Source organism: Strix uralensis, chromosome 3 (assembly GCF_047716275.1).
Source record: "Strix uralensis isolate ZFMK-TIS-50842 chromosome 3, bStrUra1, whole genome shotgun sequence".
Lineage (NCBI taxonomy): Eukaryota > Metazoa > Chordata > Aves > Strigiformes > Strigidae > Strix > Strix uralensis.
The window spans coordinates 95,100,899-95,121,405 of record NC_133974.1 but is presented as its reverse complement, the minus strand read 5'-3'; the positions used below and the strand labels follow the sequence as shown (position 1 = coordinate 95,121,405).

At 35.6% G+C, this 20,507-nt stretch overlaps 1 protein-coding gene across 2 annotated transcripts in view; it reads left to right on the top strand.

Annotated features, from left to right (window-relative positions):
* Positions 1-20,507, top strand: part of BTBD9 (BTB domain containing 9) — a 135,736-nt gene that overhangs the window by 419 nt on the left and 114,810 nt on the right. For both annotated transcript variants that reach the window (XM_074863482.1, XM_074863481.1), the window contains exons 2-7: positions 1,740-1,906; positions 6,811-7,021; positions 8,091-8,454; positions 9,542-9,806; positions 11,821-12,040; positions 15,945-16,064. In XM_074863482.1, the coding sequence (XP_074719583.1) occupies positions 1,825-1,906; positions 6,811-7,021; positions 8,091-8,454; positions 9,542-9,806; positions 11,821-12,040; positions 15,945-16,064 (1,262 nt within the window). In that variant the 5' untranslated portion in view covers positions 1,740-1,824. The remainder of the gene's footprint in view (positions 1-1,739; positions 1,907-6,810; positions 7,022-8,090; positions 8,455-9,541; positions 9,807-11,820; positions 12,041-15,944; positions 16,065-20,507) is intronic.

The window sequence follows — 20,507 nt, the reverse complement described above, 5'->3', positions numbered from 1 at the left end:
CGGGGCGGCGCCGCCGCTGGCGGGAGCGCGGGCCGCCAGCGGGAGGCGGCCGGGCGCACCGGGCGCCGAAGGGATTTCACCCGGAGCGCCTTTTTGCGAGGGCGGGGGGCGGTGGAGCGGGCGGGGGGGTCGCCTCCCCGCCGCCCCCAGACTTGGGAGGCGGCTTCTGGGCAGGCGGCGGCGGCCCTGGCTTCCCCGGGCGCGACCTTGGGCGGATCGCCTGCTGTCGGCCGCCCCCTCGTCCGTGGGCGTGATGCGGCGGCTTCACCTGCCTTCCCCTCTGCCTGCCCCGGCGCTTTGCAAGACCCTGTTGTGTCTTTTTTTTTTTTTTTTTTTTTTTTAAATATTAGTTTAATATTTTGAGGCTTTGACAGCACACACAATATTTTCACAGGTTCTTCCGTGGTCTTGGTACTTAACCACTCTTGCAAGTTAAGCACTACTGTGATTCAGTGACATTACCTTTGACTTAGAAGAAGCTGTCACATTATCAGACATTAAAACAACTCAACTTGTTAGCAATCTGCCTGTAGTCTTGCTTGCCCAGTAATGCTCTCTGCTTGCGTTATTTTTAAAGTACAGATCCCAAAGCCCTGTGCTGGGATCACTTAATTTTTTATGTGTTCTAAGAATTGAGTCTACTCACAGTGCAGTTGTATTTGGCATTTCTTGTTACAAACCTGTAAATCAGGTGCTTGAGGGGGTTCTGTTGGGGTCTGTTCACTCATATTTATCTAAAACTCCACAAGAATTTTTATAAATTACTTTTGAATGTATGTTGATAATACAAGACAACTTGATAACACGCGTTACTTGTAGGAACAAATATTTTGATATGACATGTTATTTTCCAAAACCAGGAGATCTTTTTTGTCAAATACCTGTTTTCAATTTTCTGGGTTAAGGTGTGGTTACTTTCCAGTTCATGAGACTACCTGAAAATATTTTTTCTTCCTTCTCCTCCCTTGCTCCCTTAAACATATACTTTAAGGAAGATTAGAGTGTCTTTTATGAGAGAATTCATAGATCAAGGTATCATCTGTTTACCAAATGAAATACAGTTTATTTTTCCTGCTGGCAGGTATGATGCAAAGAATAACAATAATTTATACTTGTTGAGAGACTCATTATGTTGGTTATGTATTTAATCAAATAAAGCCTCTATATTTCTGTATTTCCTCACCCTACAGTTTTGTTTTGTTTTCCTGTTTGTAAAATTAAAGGCTTGCACGGGAGAAGGATCTGCAACTGCCTGAAGTATTGTAAAAAAACCAACCACCGAAACCCAAACCCAATCCCCAAAACCTGTAGCTAGAAAGAGCACTTGGAGAAATTTAGATGTGTAGGGAATAAAATGTGTGTGATGCAGTTTGTATAGACCAGGTTTAATTAGGACACCCATGTGGGAAAATGGTGTTCTCAGGGCCATGAATGCTGTAGCAAGAATGTCAGAATGAAATTTCTGTGGCTTATAATGAACAAATGAATGGCAGTATGTTACCATCTTTTTTGATGGTTTAAAAAAAAGACTGGTCAAAATTAAATGATGATGGCTCTAAAAAAGAAATTCTAATGCTGTGTTTTAACATCATTAGGCGTTTTCCCGTAGAATGGAGAGATTTTTTTTTTTAAGAATTTATTTCCACAAAAATTTTAACTAAGAAGTATGTATCTCTCACTTTTGCCATAGGCTACATGCCCCCAATTTCTGATGGTATATATTTTATGCATTGTTTCAGGAAATGGTACAGTTGTTGCTGTGCAGCTGGATGTTGCTGAATAGCGTTTCTATGAGCTTGCTGTTCAATCTGTCTGTTGTTCAGAATGGCGAAGAACCCTAATTTTCAGGAAGTTGGTCATCTGCCTACAGGCTACGTCCACTGTAGATCTTCAGACAGCTTTACTGGTGAGTGGACCAATGTATTTTCTTGAGATTTTAACTTAAGGGTTTAGTTGTATGCCATTTTAACCAGGCTGTATCGAGTGCATTAATACCTATTTTATATGTATGTTAACAAATAATCTGTGCTTAGTATGATGATCTTTGTACCTAGCTAAACTTATTCCAGCTCTTCTATCAGAAGAATACATCTTTGGGCAGAAAGTAAAACATTAGCAGTACAGCACTTAAGTAATGGGAATGTGTTTCCAGACTAGTAGTGCATAACTTCCCATATGCTTTAAGTCAAACCATTTTCGGTACTAAATTGTTGTTTAGAATGCTGTCACTGAATGGTGTTATGGTGTAACCATCGTTAACATCTGCTCTTCTTTTAGACCTTTCACAACAGAAGGGTTGGAGGTGAGACTTAAAAGTTCTGTGAATTTGATTTACTTGATCCTTCCTATTCTATATCTGTAATGCATACTATATTGATTATGTTATTATTGGATACTAAGTATCAGAACATGGGGTTTTTTTTTCCCCGTTCTGTTACAATTTTCATTCATAGTCAACTTTGTTATTATTTAGAAGGGCAAAGGAGCTTTTGTAGAGAGGGTTCCGAGAGTCAAAGTATTTATTTGGGTTATGCTCTGTGTGTCTTGAAATATTTACTAAAAATTCTTATGTCTTGATTCTCTTACTGTACCAGAACTTGTAAGTACAAAATAGTGTTGTATAAAGACATGTTTATATCCTTTAAAAAAAACAAACCGTATGATTTGAAACAATGGTATGTTTGTACAATAGCTTTACTGTCACACCTACCATGTTCTGTGAGTCTATGGTAATAGAAATCATAATTAAAGTAATATTTTGCTGGAATTTATTTAAAGCATAGCAAAATATTTTATGAAGTAATGAATTACAAAAATTGAAATACTATTCAAATCCCTTCCAGTCAACTGAGAACCAGTTCCTATTTCTAGATAAAATAGTGGTGTAAGAGAATTAGATATAAGAAAATTCCCTTTCTGTAATTCTATCAAAGTCTTTATTATCTTGCTGGGTGCAAACTAAATGATGAAGGAATTAAGTGTTTCAAGGATATGAAATTATTTGCTCAGTGTTTATAATCCAGACTTATTTAATGTAATTTTTAATTCTAGCAATAGTCTGTCTATTTGCATTTATTGCTCAAGTTTCAATAGGGTTATCAGTTATGTAAACATTTTTCACTGATTTTTATATAAGAAAAAAATCCAAATTATTCATGAACAATTTCTTAATATTCCTTTTTCTGTGCCTGGTGTAAAAACAACTCTTCCATGTTTCTTTGAAACAGCACTGCTTTTTAGAGGACTGTTCAGTAAGATCCCAAATGGGGTGGGAGGGGTGGGGGGGGAAGTGACTGAGTACTAGTCTTCATTGCAGCTCTTGTTTGAGAGTTCTTTAGTAAAGATGTCATTGGGGTTTTGCTGTTGCTGCATTTTCTATGTCACATTTTTGTATGCCATAACATGTTATAGATTACTTACTAAAAAGAAATATAGCAAGCTGAAAACTGTGGGGTTTTGTTGTTTTTCTAGCCATGACATGCATTGTGTAATATTGCATATTGCATCATGTAATAAATACTAGGCCGCATTTTTTCACAGGCTCACTGTTGAAGATGGCCACCAAGAAGTGTGTCTTCCCATGGGGTCTTACACGGAAGTGATTTGTAGGCCTTCTGACTTTAGCAGATGCCTTTTGAGATTGTTGCAGTTTTAATGGTGCCTCAGACTCACTGAGAAGACTGTTTTGTTTATTTCTGTGGCATGAACTGCAGCAGCTGACTCCTGAAGCAGTTAATTAGCTTTGATGACAGAAGATGCCAGAGGGATCTTTAAGAAGGGTTTTGCCAAGCTCCTGGCAGCATCTGTCTTTTTTTATTATAAATAATACTTTGAGCTGCAACTAGAAAAATATATGTTTAGCTATACAAGGAAGTTGTGAGCTCATAGCAGCTTGCCACAACTAAAGCAGTATATTACTTTTTACTTCCTCAAACAAGAAATGTGCAGATCACTTCAGGGATTGACTGAATTCGTACCATTAATTAATCCAGTCTGGGAACATCTGAAATCATGTATTATTTGGTTCTGTGTTTTGAAGGTGGGACTTCTCTCACCGCGCTGCTTTATATGGAAAATCCACAATACAGACAGAACTTGCATTGGAAATGCATAGTGGTAAACAAATAAATGAGTTTGAGTGCTTTTTCTATATACTGGTGTTACCCACAGAAAGCATATAAGGCATGTACACAGTTTCATAAAGTTGCCACTTTCCAACACTTGGTATCATTCAAGCTTGAAAGGCTCCTCAGCCAGAGGCCTATAGCTGTCGTTTGAGTCCTGTATTCCCTGTGATCCATGTGTGCTTGGTTGAAACTGTCAATTTAGAATAGTAGTTGTACTAGCAATTTGGAGAGCATTTAACATCGAAACAAATTTGTCTTGCAGCTTACACAGAGGGCCTTCTAAATTTCTATTCTCATCGCTTGTGGTAATTCAGGGTCTTGATGTTCATAAGGACTGGCATCACCGACTTGTTAATAAGTGTCCCCAGTTCAGACTTTGCCACCTTCTATGCACTGATTCTTCCTTAGAGAGAGGTTTATGTCCTTGAGAGGGAAGTGTGCTTTTGATTGTATTTATTTAACCTGAAATGGAAACAATTTTCCTTTGAACTTTTCACTCTGTTAGTACATGACAACATCTATAGCTACTGTGCAGCTGATGGCCTTCCCATATCTCTGCCAATTTTACGGTCTCTGTTTTATGCAGAAAGCACCTGCTCGTGTTTTTTAGAGATAAAAGTGGATGTAGGAAACAAAGAAGTAGAATGTAGAAGAAAGGGAAATAAAAATAGAATTTAAACCCAGAATGTGCTTGTATTTACACATGCATGAAGTATCATAAATGAACTTCCCTAATCAATCAAAATCAGAACTAGCAGGAGAGAGTACAGAATTGCTCGATAATGTGCATGTAACTCGCATATGACTGGGTTGCCTGACTATTGTGAATGAAGACCAACAGCAGCAATTATAGACTTGTAAGGTACAGAAGTCGTGAAGGCCATCGAGGCCTGAGATTTGCAGCTGAGTAATAAATACATCCTTTTTTTTTTCTCCTTTGGTGTAATAAAAGTTTTTATATTTTGAGGGCTTTTCAATTTTACTATTGTCTCTAAAGTCTCAATTATGTTGTGATAAATATTATTGCTGGTATAAATAGATGCAACTAGACTGATGTGAGTTAAATTAATCTTGCTTGTTACAAGGTAAATGTTACTGGAAGTATATGTTGCATAAATCTCTTCAGTGCAGAGTTGCTTTAGCTAATTGTAAATTAATTAGTGCAAATGGAAGAAACAGTCTGTTATTCTGAAAAAACATAAACATTAATTTAGTCTCCTGTCAGGATAGAAGAATGACTGTACAGTATTCTGTGTTCCCATGGTTAGGATGCCTCCAGTATCTCGGCCAGTATTGCTGGTTCCACACTGTAGTGGTTACATGGGCACAGAGCTTCCAATTCAAGTAGCAGAGGCAGCCTCAGGAAAGCTGGGTTTTTGTTCCCATTTGTGCTGTAAGCTGTATTATCAATTTAGTATGCTGTATTTTTCTCAACTCTTACTTTCTAACACTTCTAGTTTATTTGAAAGTTCTTTGGGACCCTCTTTCTACAGTATCTTGATTTTGGGTTGTTTCCAGGTGTTACAGAAGTGCAAATAATACTTAACCCCGTGGGCACATGTTTTCTTTTCTTTGTTAGGGCAGAAATGAAAAACAGATGCATATTTTCTCATAATACTTTTAAACTATAGGTTAAAAATGCATTCTTGTCATGAATATTTCACTTGAAAGATTAGTGTTAGCTGTGTGCAGGGTATGGCCTCATCATTTTCCTGCTTCTTGTGGTACACCGTCTTTCTTCAACACTAAGTATGTGCCCATGTTGAGAAGTGGCTAGTCACTGGAGTGTAGAAGGTGTCTCTGAAAATGTGGATGGTTATTACCTGAAACAGACAACTTCTATTTAACAGTAATCCAAAATGTAACAAAAGGAGCTGATTTAAGACCTAAATTCTCCTGCGGATCCTCTTGCCACTGAGACTACAGAAAGCCTCTGTTGCTGAAATAAACCAAACCCAACAAAACTAAGACCTCCTGTGAATTAAGAAGTAACAAAATAATTCCATAGAAGATACAGCTAATGCATTAATCTATATTGTACATTAGTGGACAATCTCTTACTTTTATGACTGAGAGGTATTAGGGGGTTTATTTCCTTACATATATCAGGGAACAAGAAGGCATCAAGAAAACTGAGTGGAAAGGTTAAGAAAATTGAATTGTACATTGTAAAGCTTTGCTCTTTGACAGACTTTGTCTGTTATTTATTAAAAATTATCTCAATTGTTTATTTTCTCCCAGTTCTGGAAAGTTGATTGGAGTTCTGCAAAAACACTGATGTTTTCACTCATCACTGATTTTAGTAGAGACTTAGGAGTTAAGACTATGCTTAATTGGTCAAATTATTTTTCTTTATAAATTATGTGCGTTTTAATGCTTTCTAATGGTAACTTTAAAATTGTTCAATTTTTAATTCCTTTTGTTGGATGCCTTTTAAGTAAATGGGTTGACAGAACAACAAGGTGACAGAATTCTCTGAAATACTTTGTCAGCTAGAATTGTTGATGCAAGCTGCATCAAGTCCTGCTGTAAATGAACTTTAATAGGAAGCCTGTTGGTTTAATTTTTCTTGTAACGTATGGTAATTTACACTGGTCACTTTTTTCGTAATCGCAGCTTGATCTTTGCTATTTTTTAATATTTGTGCCCTTTATAACTCTGGTTGTTTTCTTTTTCCCTTTAGGCTACCAGTATCACCATCCATCCAAGATGAGTAACAGCCATCCACTTCGTCCTTACACAGCTGTGGGTGAGATTGACCACGTTCACATTCTGTCTGAGCACATTGGTGCTCTGATGAATGGTGAAGAATACAGTGACGTTACCTTTATTGTAGAAAAGAAACGTTTTCCTGCACACAGAGTGATCCTGGCTGCTAGGTGCCATTATTTCAGGTGAAGTATAGCTTTTTGTCAGGCTCACAGGAAATTTTCATGCAGATAAGATAAACATTGTTTCTCTATGAACTTTTCAGGGTGTAATCATCTGTCCATTGAGTGTGACCTTTTCTGTGTGAATGTTTCCCAGCGCATCAAATCATTGTGTCCAAATATAAAAAGATAAATACCATGTCATGATGTTATTCTTTTGACCTTCATTAAATTGGATTTTGAATATAGTTTCACAAATTCAAGAGGAAGATAACTTCAGAACAGAAAAATTGTTTTGATTTCTGAGAGTATGGATGGTGTGCCTCTAGGGAATATACTCAATTAGAAAGTTTAATTTTATTGTGTTGGAGTTGAGTATTCAAAGAGGTCTGGCTGGTTAGGATATGTATTTTACAACTAGGAATAATACTAATCCATCTTTTTTAAGAGCTGGGCATTTTTCATTCTAAATGTAATTAATAGAACTTCCTGATAATCTTCCAGTTAATTTTGTCAGAGGGATAAGCTGATAACTAAAGGACAGTGTGTATGCAAATTGTGTTCAAACTGTCTACTGTTTTTTAAAAAATAATTGTGAGTACTCTGATTTTTCTCAAGATTCAGAATTTCATCAGAGTTGACATGTGCTGGATTTTAGGGTAGGGAATAGAGGATCAAGAATCCTGACATTTGCTAATCTGCCACTGCTATTATAGCGGTGAACTATTTGTTTCACTTGCTTTCTGAAAATTTTTCATTTTTTTTCCTTTCTTACTGATAGCACTATATTTAAAAAAAAAAAAGAGAAAGGTAAGAGTCACGTCTCTCAAGTTCTGCTTTGAAAGCTAATGTGCAAAGTGCAAATGGAGAGTTGTGTAAGATAAAAATATGACACATTAGAGTATTATTCTTGTGCAGCTGCTTTCAGAGCAGAGCTGTGCTTTAAATGCCAAGTATAAGTGGTTTTCTTTCGTAGATTCTTAAACCATATCCCCTTTGTATTCCCCTTGCTGTAAATAGTAATTTTTTCATTTCTATTTTCTGCCCAGATTTTATCAGGATATAAATTTCTCAAATTTTATCTTCCTTATAGAGCATTATTGTATGGTGGAATGAGAGAATCTCAGCCTGAAGCAGAAATTCCTCTTCAGGACACCACTGCAGAAGCATTTACCATGCTGTTGAAATATATTTACACTGGTCGTGCTACACTACGAGATGAGAAAGAGGAGGTTCTCCTAGACTTCCTAAGCCTAGCACATAAATATGGGTTCCCAGAACTGGAAGATTCCACGTCTGAGTATCTTTGCACAATACTTAATATTCAGAATGTCTGTATGACATTTGATGTTGCCAGTCTTTATTCCCTTCCCAAATTAACTTGTATGTGCTGTATGTTTATGGATAGAAATGCCCAGGAGGTGCTCTCCAGTGAAGGCTTCCTGTCACTTTCTAAGGTATATACTTTGTTTGCCCTTTTTTTTCCCCCAGAAATGTTAATTTTAATCTGTATGCAGCTTTATGATAAAATACTAAGGGGGGCACCCAATACAAGTTTATAAGTTAGATAACAGATATCATTTTATACTAGTGAAACTGTGACAGTTGGAAATGTTCAAGCCAAACTGAACTGAAAATCCTGGTGATCTGTTCTGAATTATTTAGGTATTTAATTTTGACCAGTCAGTAGAGCTAATTATAGTAAATCTGATGGAGTATTATAAAAGGTGGGAGCAGACAATCTAATCTTTGTCTTTTTTCAGCTGTTCCTGAAGTGATATAATTTGACTGTCATGCACAGTTTGTTAAATCTGAGCTCTGAGAGCATGTTACCAATAAAGAAATTAGCAGACTTTATCAGGAAGCGCATACTTTATGACATCTTTGCCATAGCCAGTCCTGGTATATATGAGAGATTTATCCTTTTCTTAGGGAAAATCCTAATTAATCTGCTAGCTAAGTGAAAATCAAAAAGCTGTTCAATTCTTCTTGTTCTCATTTTACAGTCTGTGGGGTTTTTGCATGAATAAGAGCCACTGAAATTTTTACCTGCTGATTCTAAGTTGGTACCAAAAGAGAGAGAGAAGGGGAGGACGGGGAGGGGGGGGAAATCCCAAATAGTTAGAAATGTTTTAAAAAGGTGATTCCAAGCCACACTTTATTTTTCTCATCAGTGTTCTTATGCCAGCCTAAGTTTAAAGGAATGCTTTGAACTGTGCTACCAAATCTCCAAATCACTTCCTGTATCTCAAAGTAAATTTGAAGTAGTAACTGGAATTAAATTGATTTGAATAGTTCTCCACATTTCAATTCTGACTTACTTCTCCTGGTGGGTTTGTAATATGCAAGAATTAGAGAATCCATCACGTAAATAATAGGTAATAAGTAACTAAAATAAGCTACAGTTTCAGGTGGTCACTCCTTTGGAGATTATTTTTAATAAGTACAAGTTAAAATGCCCATTAATTTTTGCCTTATTTTATTTTTTTTTAAATAATTTTATTTCTGTTTATTTGGAGTTTTTTGTTTGTTTTTCTTTTCCAGTCTGCTCTTCTAAGTATTGTACTGAGAGACTCATTTGCAGCTCCTGAGAAGGACATTTTCCAAGCTTTGATGAATTGGTGTAAACATAACCCCAAGGAAAACCATGCTGAAATCATGCAAGCAGTACGTTTGCCACTAATGAGTCTAACAGAACTACTAAATGTCGTAAGACCTTCTGGACTGTTGTCACCTGATGCCATCCTAGATGCCATTAAGATTCGTTCCGAGAGTCGGGACATGGACCTCAACTACAGGGGCATGTTAAGTAAGCGTCAGGTTTTTTGTTTGTTTCTTTCTCATTTAGTTACTATAGTTGTCTGGAGGATATGGTTAATTTGTGCTTTGAGTTTTTATCTATTATTATGTGTTTTAAAAGGCTTACATAATGAAATATCTTGTTACGTACTGCTATTGCCATTTCTTTTCCTCAAATAATATTAGTCAACATATTTTCTTTCTTTGTGTATCAGATATTGCTCAAACATGAATGTTGTAATAAGAGTGTATTTTCCTAGAGAAAGTGCTATTTTAATAGAAAAGCTTTCGCAAATACATTAAAAATAAAAATGCATTGGCAGCAGGTTATATGATATTTAAATGGTTTTATGTTGATGGTGACTTGTTTTCTACTGCATGAAGATTTTCATCTTTTCTCCACTACTTTTGATTTTGCTCTTACTCATTACATGCTTGCCCAAATAGTATAAACAAGTCTTCCAAGATTGTATTAATAGAAGCCTGAAAAGTGTGAGAAGCTTTCTGTTTGACTTTTGTCTGTGCTCTCTGTTAATTCCCAAGAATATCTAACACTGAGCTTTAGAAAGATATTGTTATCTACTGTGTGATTTACAGAGTATTTGCCCCACAGCAAATAATAAAGTTAAATGTTCTTTAAGAGCCTGCACTGTAGTCTGTCAGTAATGTATGATGAGCCCTGAAAATAAGTGCTTTCTCAGAGCTGCATCTCCCCTTCGTTCTCTCTTAGAAGTTACAGATAGTAATATTTAAACATATGAGTTTAATATTAAGATATTGTTAAAGTCTTGTCATGCAAGGCATTCTGTTGACAGTGCAGTAGATAAATTTGAAAAATTTAAATGGTGTTTTCTGACTTCTTTTTCTTCATATTTATGTCTCAGTATGCTCCTAATAGCAAAATTTTGAACTTCGGCAAAATCACAGCTTTTTAGAGAATTGAATTTGTGTTGGTTTAGTACTACTTCAGGCTCTTGGGACTTTTTCTGTTTATGGAAGCATTGATGACCACTTATACTTTCATAGTTGAGCAACTGATATACTACAATGCAGTTAACATTTTACCGCTTCAAGTTCTGTTCCTTAGATGTTAAATTCAACATCCTGTTAAAAATCAAACATCTGTTGCCAACCTGCCTGAAGAGTTCAGGGGCAGCTTTTCATCATTTAGCTTTCAGATCATGTTTTCTAGGGTTTCTCCTCAAGACTGTTAAAAATGTCTTTTTAACAGGGTGGTTCACCAATATATTGTTTTGTAGTTGGAGTTAGGGATCATTATCCCTGGTTAATCTTGTTGGCACATCTGTTCCTAGGACATAACAAGTTTATTACTGTGAAATGGTGGCATAAAAAACTTGCTTTACTGTGTTGGTTCAAAGCCCAAGCAGCCAAGTTTCCTGTTTCACTCAGGTTTGTTTAACTTTGCAGAGTACAGGAAGCTTGTATACCTATCAAAATAGCTTGTATAGCTATACCACTGGATATACTACCCTGCAAATTCATGATGCATCCACATCTTGAGCATTTAATGTGATTTTTAGTTTCCTTCCACTTCAAAAAAACCCCCAAAACCCACTCAAAAACCCAGGTGAAATTAGAACAAAAAAATGGGAAAGAAAGGGTAAAAAAATTATTAGAGGTATGGTGAGAGGTTGATCACAAGAAGAGTGTAAATAGACCAAAACTTTAAAACCAAGAGGAAAGTGATGATTGAATGAGGAAGGTTCAATAGAATTCTGTAAAATCATGAAGGGGGCTGAGAATATAGATAGTACATACTAGTAAATTACCACTAATTATTATTACCATAAAAGACCTAGGGGAACATTGAATGAAATGGAAGAAGCAAAATTCCTAAAATGCCACTCTTCTTGTATTTATGTTTTTTTCTTGAGCATGTGTTGTGGCCAAGAAAGGATACTGGCAATAAATCTTTGTTCTGACCTAATACAGTTGATGTTCAGAACATCTAATTTGCAGTATGAGAGTGTAAAAATTAAGTAATTATTTCCTTTTCTTCTTAGTACCAGGGGAAAATATTGCAACAATGAAGTATGGAGCTCAGGTTGTAAAAGGCGAGCTGAAGTCTGCTTTATTAGATGGGGATACTCAGAACTATGACTTGGATCATGGCTTCTCTCGACACCCGATTGACGATGACTGCCGTTCTGGAATTGAAATTAAACTAGGCCAGCCATCGATAATCAACCACATACGAATACTCCTGTGGGACAGAGATAGTCGGTAGGTGCTAAGTTGCCATAAAAAGGGAAGGTAACGCATTTTATACTGGTAATAATATATCAGTGCGAAATATTCATCAAAATGCTATATAGAAACAACATGATACAGTGTTGGAGATGACAAGTTTTATTTGAAAATATTGGGGTTTTTAAGTGTAGGTTGGCTTACTTACACACAAGACCATATTTTGTGATATTAAACTACCTCATAATACTTCAATGTATTTTCTGTCTTCATTAAATAGTTTATATTACTAATGAAAGTTTATGTAATTTAAATTGTTTTAATTGTTTTCTATTTGCCACTTAGTTTCCAACTGCTTTTATTTTAGTTTGAAAAACAGTATTCTAGTCCTCTTGCAGAAACCATATTTTTTTACATATTTACATTCACAGAATCACAGAATCATTCAGGTTGGAAAAGACCCTTGGGATCATCGAGTCCAACCATCAGCCCTACTCTACAAAGTTCTCCCCTACCCCATATCCCCCAGCATCTCATCTAAACGACCCTTAAACACATCCAGGGATGGTGACTCCACCACCTCCCTGGGCAGCCTATTCCACTGTCTGACCACTCTTTCTGTGAAAAATTTTTTCCTAATGTCCAGTCTAAACCTCCCCTTGACATTGAAGGAATGTTTGTTCAGATTTTTTCAATATAACAAAATTGTCAAGAAATACCCCACTTTGACAATAATTGAGAGATATTAATATTTATTTAGAATGTGAATTACTGACTAACTACAGTAGTTATTAGAAGCCACTTCATGGTGAGACTGGTGAAGTATGAACTGTCATAGATGCCTTAGCCAATTTATGCTCAGATACTTTAGATTATTATGGAATGCATGAAAGATCAAATTATGCATATTTGAACAATTGAGTGGCTGCTTAAGTAGGAAAATTGCAAGGTTCTTTTTATCAGACACATTGAATATATTAGTTTTATAACTTGCCATGACAAAGATTTTACTGTTTAGTAGACAGCTCATGCAGGTATTCATAAGCAATTTTCTATTAAAAACAATAAAACAAGCTGCTTATACTTTCAACACATTATTACCTTTATGATAAAAGATTAATTTTATATTACATCCAGACTAACAGTTTAGAAATGCAAGAGTTGCATTTTGTTTTCTTAACTAAGCTGTGTTATTTTTATAACAGGGTGTACTAATGTTTTATTGATTTTTGGTTTTATTTTTTGTAAATTCTTTTTAAAATATTAATTTCAGTTATTAATAATTCAAAACAAACTGCATGAATTTTTAGCTATTGTTTCAAGTACTTCTGATTCAGTTCAACTGAAATTTATGCTTCTCCTCTCTTTCTTTTGGGAAGATTGAAAAGTAAAACTTTGAAGGTACAAGGAACTACTTCATACAATATTATACTACTTGTCCCAGAAGATCAACCAAATTTCTAAACCAATTATCAACCAATTTTATAAAATTGGATAAGTATTAGAGCTATATTGATAATGAGGAGTTCTCTAGCAATTTTTAGAGAGCTAGTAACTAGTAAAATGGCCCTCATCTGCAAGACATAAAAGCTGCTGAAACTTAGGGAAAAACCCTTCTCCTTGGGACAACTTATTAAAAAAATATCTGTTGCTTGGTGTCCTATGCCTTTCCTCTGAAATTTGTAGAACAAATGAGTGTTGCTGGCAGAATATCAGACAAGATGGACCTCTTGAGTTTTTTGTCCCCATAAAATACTGAGGGTACAGTGGTTTAGTATCTAGTTTCTGTGTTATCCTGAATTTTTTGTTTTTCTGTGAAAAGTTTGCTGTTGGACTTTTTTTTGCTTCTTATCAGGTATAGTACTGAACTGTCAGGTTTTTTTCCCCCAGGAGCTCAACTGTCTAAGATAAATGGAAAAGGAAGCATTTGGAGTATTTTGTCCAGTTGTAGGCTCCTCAGTATAAGATACTGACATACTGGAGTGAGTTCAACAGGTTACCAAGATAAGAGCCTGAGGACACGATGTACAAGGAGATACTGAAAGAACTTGCTGTTTTAAGAGGAGAAGACGTAGAAGTGAGAACTTAATGCTGTCTTCGCCTACTTAATGGAAGAATATAGAGAATACAGGGCCAGACTCCTCTTACAGCTGTGTGCTGAGAGGGCAGAGAGCAGTGGACACAAGCAACGAGATAAATTCCAATTAAAATATTAGGAAGATAGTTCATAATGGGGTAGTTGAAATTGGGAAGAGTTTGCACAGAGAGGTTATGGATATCAGCCCTTGGATGTATGCAGAACTTTACCAGTCAAGACCTTAAGGAACTTGCTCTAAGATTGTCCTTGCTTTTTCTATAAATCCTTTCCAACCTATATGCTTTTTTAGTGTAAGAATTACCAGCCACTTGTCTGCATCTTTCTCATGGGATACCTGAATAATGTCTCCAAAAGAGATGTTTTAGCAACTGTACAAGCACATGGTAGATTCCTGTTGAACATCTTAAAATGAATGAGTAGTTTAAAAACTGTCTCTGTGAAGCTCTGGTCTAATGGATATCTTTATATAGATAATGTACATTCTTAACAGAATCAAATACAAACTAATGGGCATGTTTTGCACTTCTGGTTTAGAGGTGTTATTAACAAATGAATCTTTAGATGTGAAAGTGCTAAGGAGACTAGCTGTCCAAATTAGCTCTCCAAAAAAGATGCTATCCTTAAGAAAAATAAAAGGCATAATGTTGTGTATGGTATTGGAACTATATTTTTGAGATGGTTTCTGAAGGTACCAAGCAAAGGAAAAAAAAAAAAAAAAAAAAGCATGTTGCCTATTGGTTACAAATTTACATTATTCTAGCAATGGTGATGTGAGAACCCCTAAATTCTCACCACACAGAGGACAGACAGAAACTTCTGGATCCAAACTGCTCAAACTCTAAAATGCTGGAGCCTACTTCAGTTAAATATGCATAGGCTAGTAATAATAATGTTGCTAAAACACAGTGTATTTATATGGGTTGTGAATATTAATAAGGCATTTAATGTTTAACAAAAAGTGTCATGTAGAACTCTGGAAGAGCAGCTCTTATTCTAGAAATCAGTGTGAAAGGAGGATAAGTACTAACATGGTGCTGTTGAAATGCCTGTGTATGTTGCAGACTAATATATTAAGAGCAAAAATACTCTGAAACGTGTTTCATGATTTGCTGATCCACAGGTGGAGTTCCTACTTCTTTCTGAGTATCACTGTTGTAGGTATAATATGGAAATAGTTCTGCCTTTTAGGTATGAGTTTTCTTTCTCCTAACAGCAAACTATAGGCTAAACATAATTGATAAGCAAGAGGAAGACACAGATTCTGTTGATGACCTTTTTTTTTTAATTTTGATGAGGTAATTTTGGGATATGTAAGTAGTGACAGGCTTAATGTATCGTAAACAACTGAAAGGGATAGAAGTAAAGAACAGCATCAGTGAGAAAATGATGATAAAGTAAATTTGTTTTTTTCAAGTGAAGGGTTTGAATGTGTATCTTTGATCTGCTAAATGTTTTTTATTTTTCTTTATTGATATGGGAATAGAAATAATAACTGTATCACTGGTGTTTTAGATTTATTTCATGCAGAAGGAATACAGATTATTATTTTTGAATTGAAAGTCTCCGTTGCATTTTTTGAGGGACCACGGCCTCATCTAATTACTGCAGATTGTGAGTGTTAGGATGTTTTAAGTCATTCTGAAAACATGTAACTGCATGTGAATTTATCTTCAAAGCTAGTTTGAAAATAGGGATCTCTTTTAGGTATCTTAGATACAGGTCTGTGGGTAGGAACAAATAGCCTTCTTTTCAAAACAACTGAAAATCCAGAAGAAAGGGTGAAATTTAATACCTGAAATGTGACTGCTTGTATTCTAACCAGGTTTTTTTGACAATCCACAGATCGTATTCCTACTACATTGAGGTGTCCATGGACGAGTTAGACTGGATTCGGGTTATTGATCACTCTAAATACCTCTGTCGGTCCTGGCAGAACCTGTATTTTCCTGCCCGTGTCTGCAGGTTAGTTCATCAATGTAATGTTGCATGGCTGTCATTAAATAATGTAGACACCAGGAGAAGTTGCTGGATTTTGCTACTGCATTATGTATTTCTGATAATGTATAATATACACAACTTTCATTAGCTATCTTAAAGAACATTTGTCTATCTTGATGGATGCTCTTTTGCTATAAATATAGGTGATAAATTGCAGGTATCCTGTTTTGAAAATTGTGATGCTTCCATCTCTAACTCTGTATCTCTTTCTCCTTTTTTGTTTTTTTAGTCATACTCACTTTTCCTCTTGCAGTTGATTTGTTTTTTTCACTCAGTAGTAAACATCATTCCTTGACCACCAAAATGTTTAAAATGTGTTTACATACTTGCTATAGAACTTGGAAATGTATTTTAATATCTTTTATATATTTTCTGCTGTTTCATTGAAAGTGTGTTTTAAACAATTCTGAAAGAGTGAAAGGGGAGAGTTGGGGCTAAGGAGGTTTGAGCAATGCCTTGTGTAAACCAAAGCAGCTAGATGGATTTAATCATTATTAAGGTGGTGATGTCTTTTTACTCTAGGTGCTGGGAATTCTGGAAAAAGCTTATAATCATATTGAAGCTGTCTTATCCAAAAACTGAATTAAGCTCATTGATAGAGAGGCTACAATGTGTAGATTCCAAAGATGTTATCATCATTAGGTTTCGGGTCATAGACCCAAAGAGGAAATGCCCTGTATAGTAATAATTATTCTGTAGACACAAACTGTTTAATCAGCAGAACAACTCTTGGAATCCTCAAGGAGGGGAAGTGCTTTCTTTTTCCCAAAGAATGATCTCTTTCTCTGATCTTTACTGCTCTGCAGCATGGGATTGCTGGCAAGCAGTTGTAGTCTATGGGGAAATAGTCTGGTGGGTCACTTGTGTGTGTCTCCTTCTCAGATAACTTTCTCAGCCTCCCTATCTTTTACTAAGTTCATACCGAATATAACTGACCTGAAGTTTATTTTTCCTGATACAAACAAATACATCCTCACCTTTTCCCTGTAAGTTTTATGATTCTGATTTTACTGTTTTCTCTTTCTGAAATAGTTGGTGCTGTCCCTTAGTTTGTGTGTATATCTGACAAATTTTTACTTGGAGGTACCTGTGATAAATCATCTAGCAATGATGAAATGCCTCATGGAGTTTGTAGGTATTTAACATTTTCTGGGGATATATTTTTTGTGTGTGTGTGACCTTAACTTGGTGCAAAGTGGACAGATTGTTAGTAAGCACAGCTTTTTTCCTTCTGTCATGTTACCAAGAAGATTTGAAGAGGTCTAGGGTGTTACGGTAGGACTTTCCTTAATCTTCTTTCAAAAGGGCAACCATTCTTTGGCCTCATCCAAAGACTTGTCCAAAAGTGATTTTTCTGTTGCAACAACATATTATCTCTTTGTCATCCCCCACCTCAGCTGTCTTCATCTGTGTGTGTGCTGTTTTGAGAGCATCATGGTTCTGTTTTGGTGAAGGCTCTTTGTAGCCTTGCCTGAAAGTATGGAGAGGGAAGGGTGAATGGGAGAATGTTATTCCAGAGTTTTAGGTGGTACCCAACTCATTTTTTGGCACAAAAGGACCTCTTGTATATTCTAGCTCTCCAGTGATCTCTTGCCCTCTATTGGAGGAGCAGATTATCAGGAGGGAATTAATTTCATGTGCTGTTTTTGTATGCATAGCTATGTATTATCCACTTAAATGAATGCAGGAGCACACCTGGAAACCTCCCCCTTGCAGTTTTATTTTAGCAGATATTTGAAGTATACAGTTGTCCAGGTACCACTACAACACAGATTTCCTTATCACATAGTCCTCTAATTTTTCCTGTTTGACTCCATGATCCCCAGTAAACCTGTTACTTTCTATAAATCTCTGTTATCATATCCACAAAGTGGTAGGGAATTCCCTGGAGGTGCAGCTACTTTGAAGAGTGAGTGAAAGAGCTGAAGAGAAAGTCATGTAGCAGTATAAGTTTATGAGTACTTATTGTTAAGGAGCAGTAACCTTAAGGCAATATGAGTTCTCAGTTGAGTCAACATAATAATTCAGTGTAGTTTAGATAAGGCCGTTCTATAATCTCTCTTTACATCAGTGAATTGAAACCTGAATTATATTAAGAGTACATTTGCTAGTCAAAAGTAAAAGTACTGCAGCTATAATTTATTGTTCTTATGTATTTTTTTCCTGTAAATAAGAAGAAAAGGATGTTTAAAATGTAAACAGAGACCTAAAACTGCTAACAAATTTTTAAGGAGTTCCACTTTAAGAACTTTGTATTTTTTTTTAATATAAATAGGTCTAACTTGAAGGTTGGCTCTGCTTTGATCAGGGGTTTGGACCAGATAACCTCTATAAGAGAGGCTTTGAGTGGGGGAGGGGGCTATGTACAGATACATATTGGTATTTGACTTTTATTGGTCTGGCTTTTAGTTAATATTCTGTTTAGAAAGAAGTAGGCAAGGAGTACTAAACATTATTTCTGTCTCTAATTTCAGGTTTTTGTGATCATGTATTTAAAGTAGCTTTGTTTGCTTAAATGAGTTAAGCTAGTTATCTCTAGGATACTAACATACACAAAAAGAAATCCTAAAATATGTAACAGGTTTTTGTCATCTAAAAAATATATGATCTCCAGTGTTATGAGCACAGACTTAAAATATGAGTTAATACGAGATTATGTCAGAATGTATTCTTTTAATATTTGATATTCTTCTTTTATAGATAAGTTATACATGTTTATCAAAGGGCAGATATGTTTTAAGTGTTTTATATGCTCTGTCTAGAAAGAAATTGTTATCAGATTATCAACAGATAATGAGAAAAAACCTCATTTATTTCATTTGAAGACATAAGTGTTTCAATTTTTGATGGAAGACTATAACGTAACTTGGCAAATCACTCATATTTATTAGCACTAGGTTAATCAATACATTCTTTACGTCCAAAACTAGTTATGTTTTCATATTTCTCAACACTGCTTCTGTTGTATACTCTTGAGTCAGTGTGACAAGCCCCAGTACTAACATTTTCCTGTTTATGGACAATGGAACTGAGGAGTGCATTGCAAGCATCGTGCTTTGCTCTGTCTTCTTGCCATTAGTTTTAACATTTATTCCCTTTTTGTCTTAGCAATGCAGATAATCTCTCTGCAAGCAACCACTTAGGGAAGCACACAGCAATTTTTTTGAAGGTTTGTATGCATTTTCAGAAGAAGATGATGGACTAGGTGTCTTTCACAGTTCAGATTTTTACCAGTATAGGTTTGCGATAGGTGGTGTTTTGGGATTTTTATTTTAAAGAAAGTTTATTTTATCTCAGAGCACTTTATGGCATCACTGTATAGGATGACATTTCGAGGAGCAACAAAGAATTGGAGACAAGGGTTATTGGGTGTTTTTTTTATTTACACGCTTTTTCAAAGCAAGGGAGTAGAACATGCCAAAATTCTGTACACGTTGTTGAAGGACAGCCTGTTTGTGTCTGATACACTAGAGCAATTGTTCAAACATAGATTATGAAGGGCATATGAGTCCTGTAACATTAGGCAAGGTTAGTTGCCTTTTTGAGTTACCTTTCACATAAATATTAGTTCTGCAAGGTAAGAGCTGTCAAGGGCTGAACTAACGTGTTCACCTGAGTTTTAAAAAGCTATTCAAATGTTTCCATGGGCATTAAAAATTGACAGAATGTATCTTCTATTTGCATGTATGCAGGTTGCTTTTTTTGTTTGTTTTTTGAAAACCTTTCACTTTTCTCTTAAGTAAATCTATCCAATTTCAAATCTGCAATAAATGCCTCTTTCACACTAGCTGCATTAAAAAAATGCAACCTTCTGGCTGTTAATTGTTAAATAAAATAAGTAATTTATTCCACAATGATTTAAGACCTGTTCAATCTCCTTAATAAGCCATTTATTGTATTACGTGTGTTATAGTCTTTATCATGACTGATTTTTTTGATATATGGAGCATTGTAGAATATTCACAATAGTGTTAGTTAGGGGTTTTATTGTGCTTCCCATGAAAATTTGTACTTGGCAAAGCATGTATCAAGCCAAATTGATCAGACAGAATCAGGTAAGTAACATGATAATGTTATTTACACTCTTTTCTTTTGCCTGTTACTTACTTACATGCTCAAGTCTATGTTTTAATAAGGTCAGAATAACTTTTTCCAGCCATAACCTTTGTCTAGATTTTTAGATGGAAAGTAAAAGGACCAAAGACTCTGAAATTCTATAATGAAAAGGAGATAAGAAGATGGTTTATGCTTTCTCACACACAGAAGATAATTTATTTGTGATATGTGGAATGTAATCCCTGATTTAGTTATACAAGCCAATTTGTACAAGGAAGAATATTTCTTAGGCATTGAAGTTTAGTATAACAGGTGAGAGAGTGTTGCTGTATTTTGAGGTTTTTTTTTTAG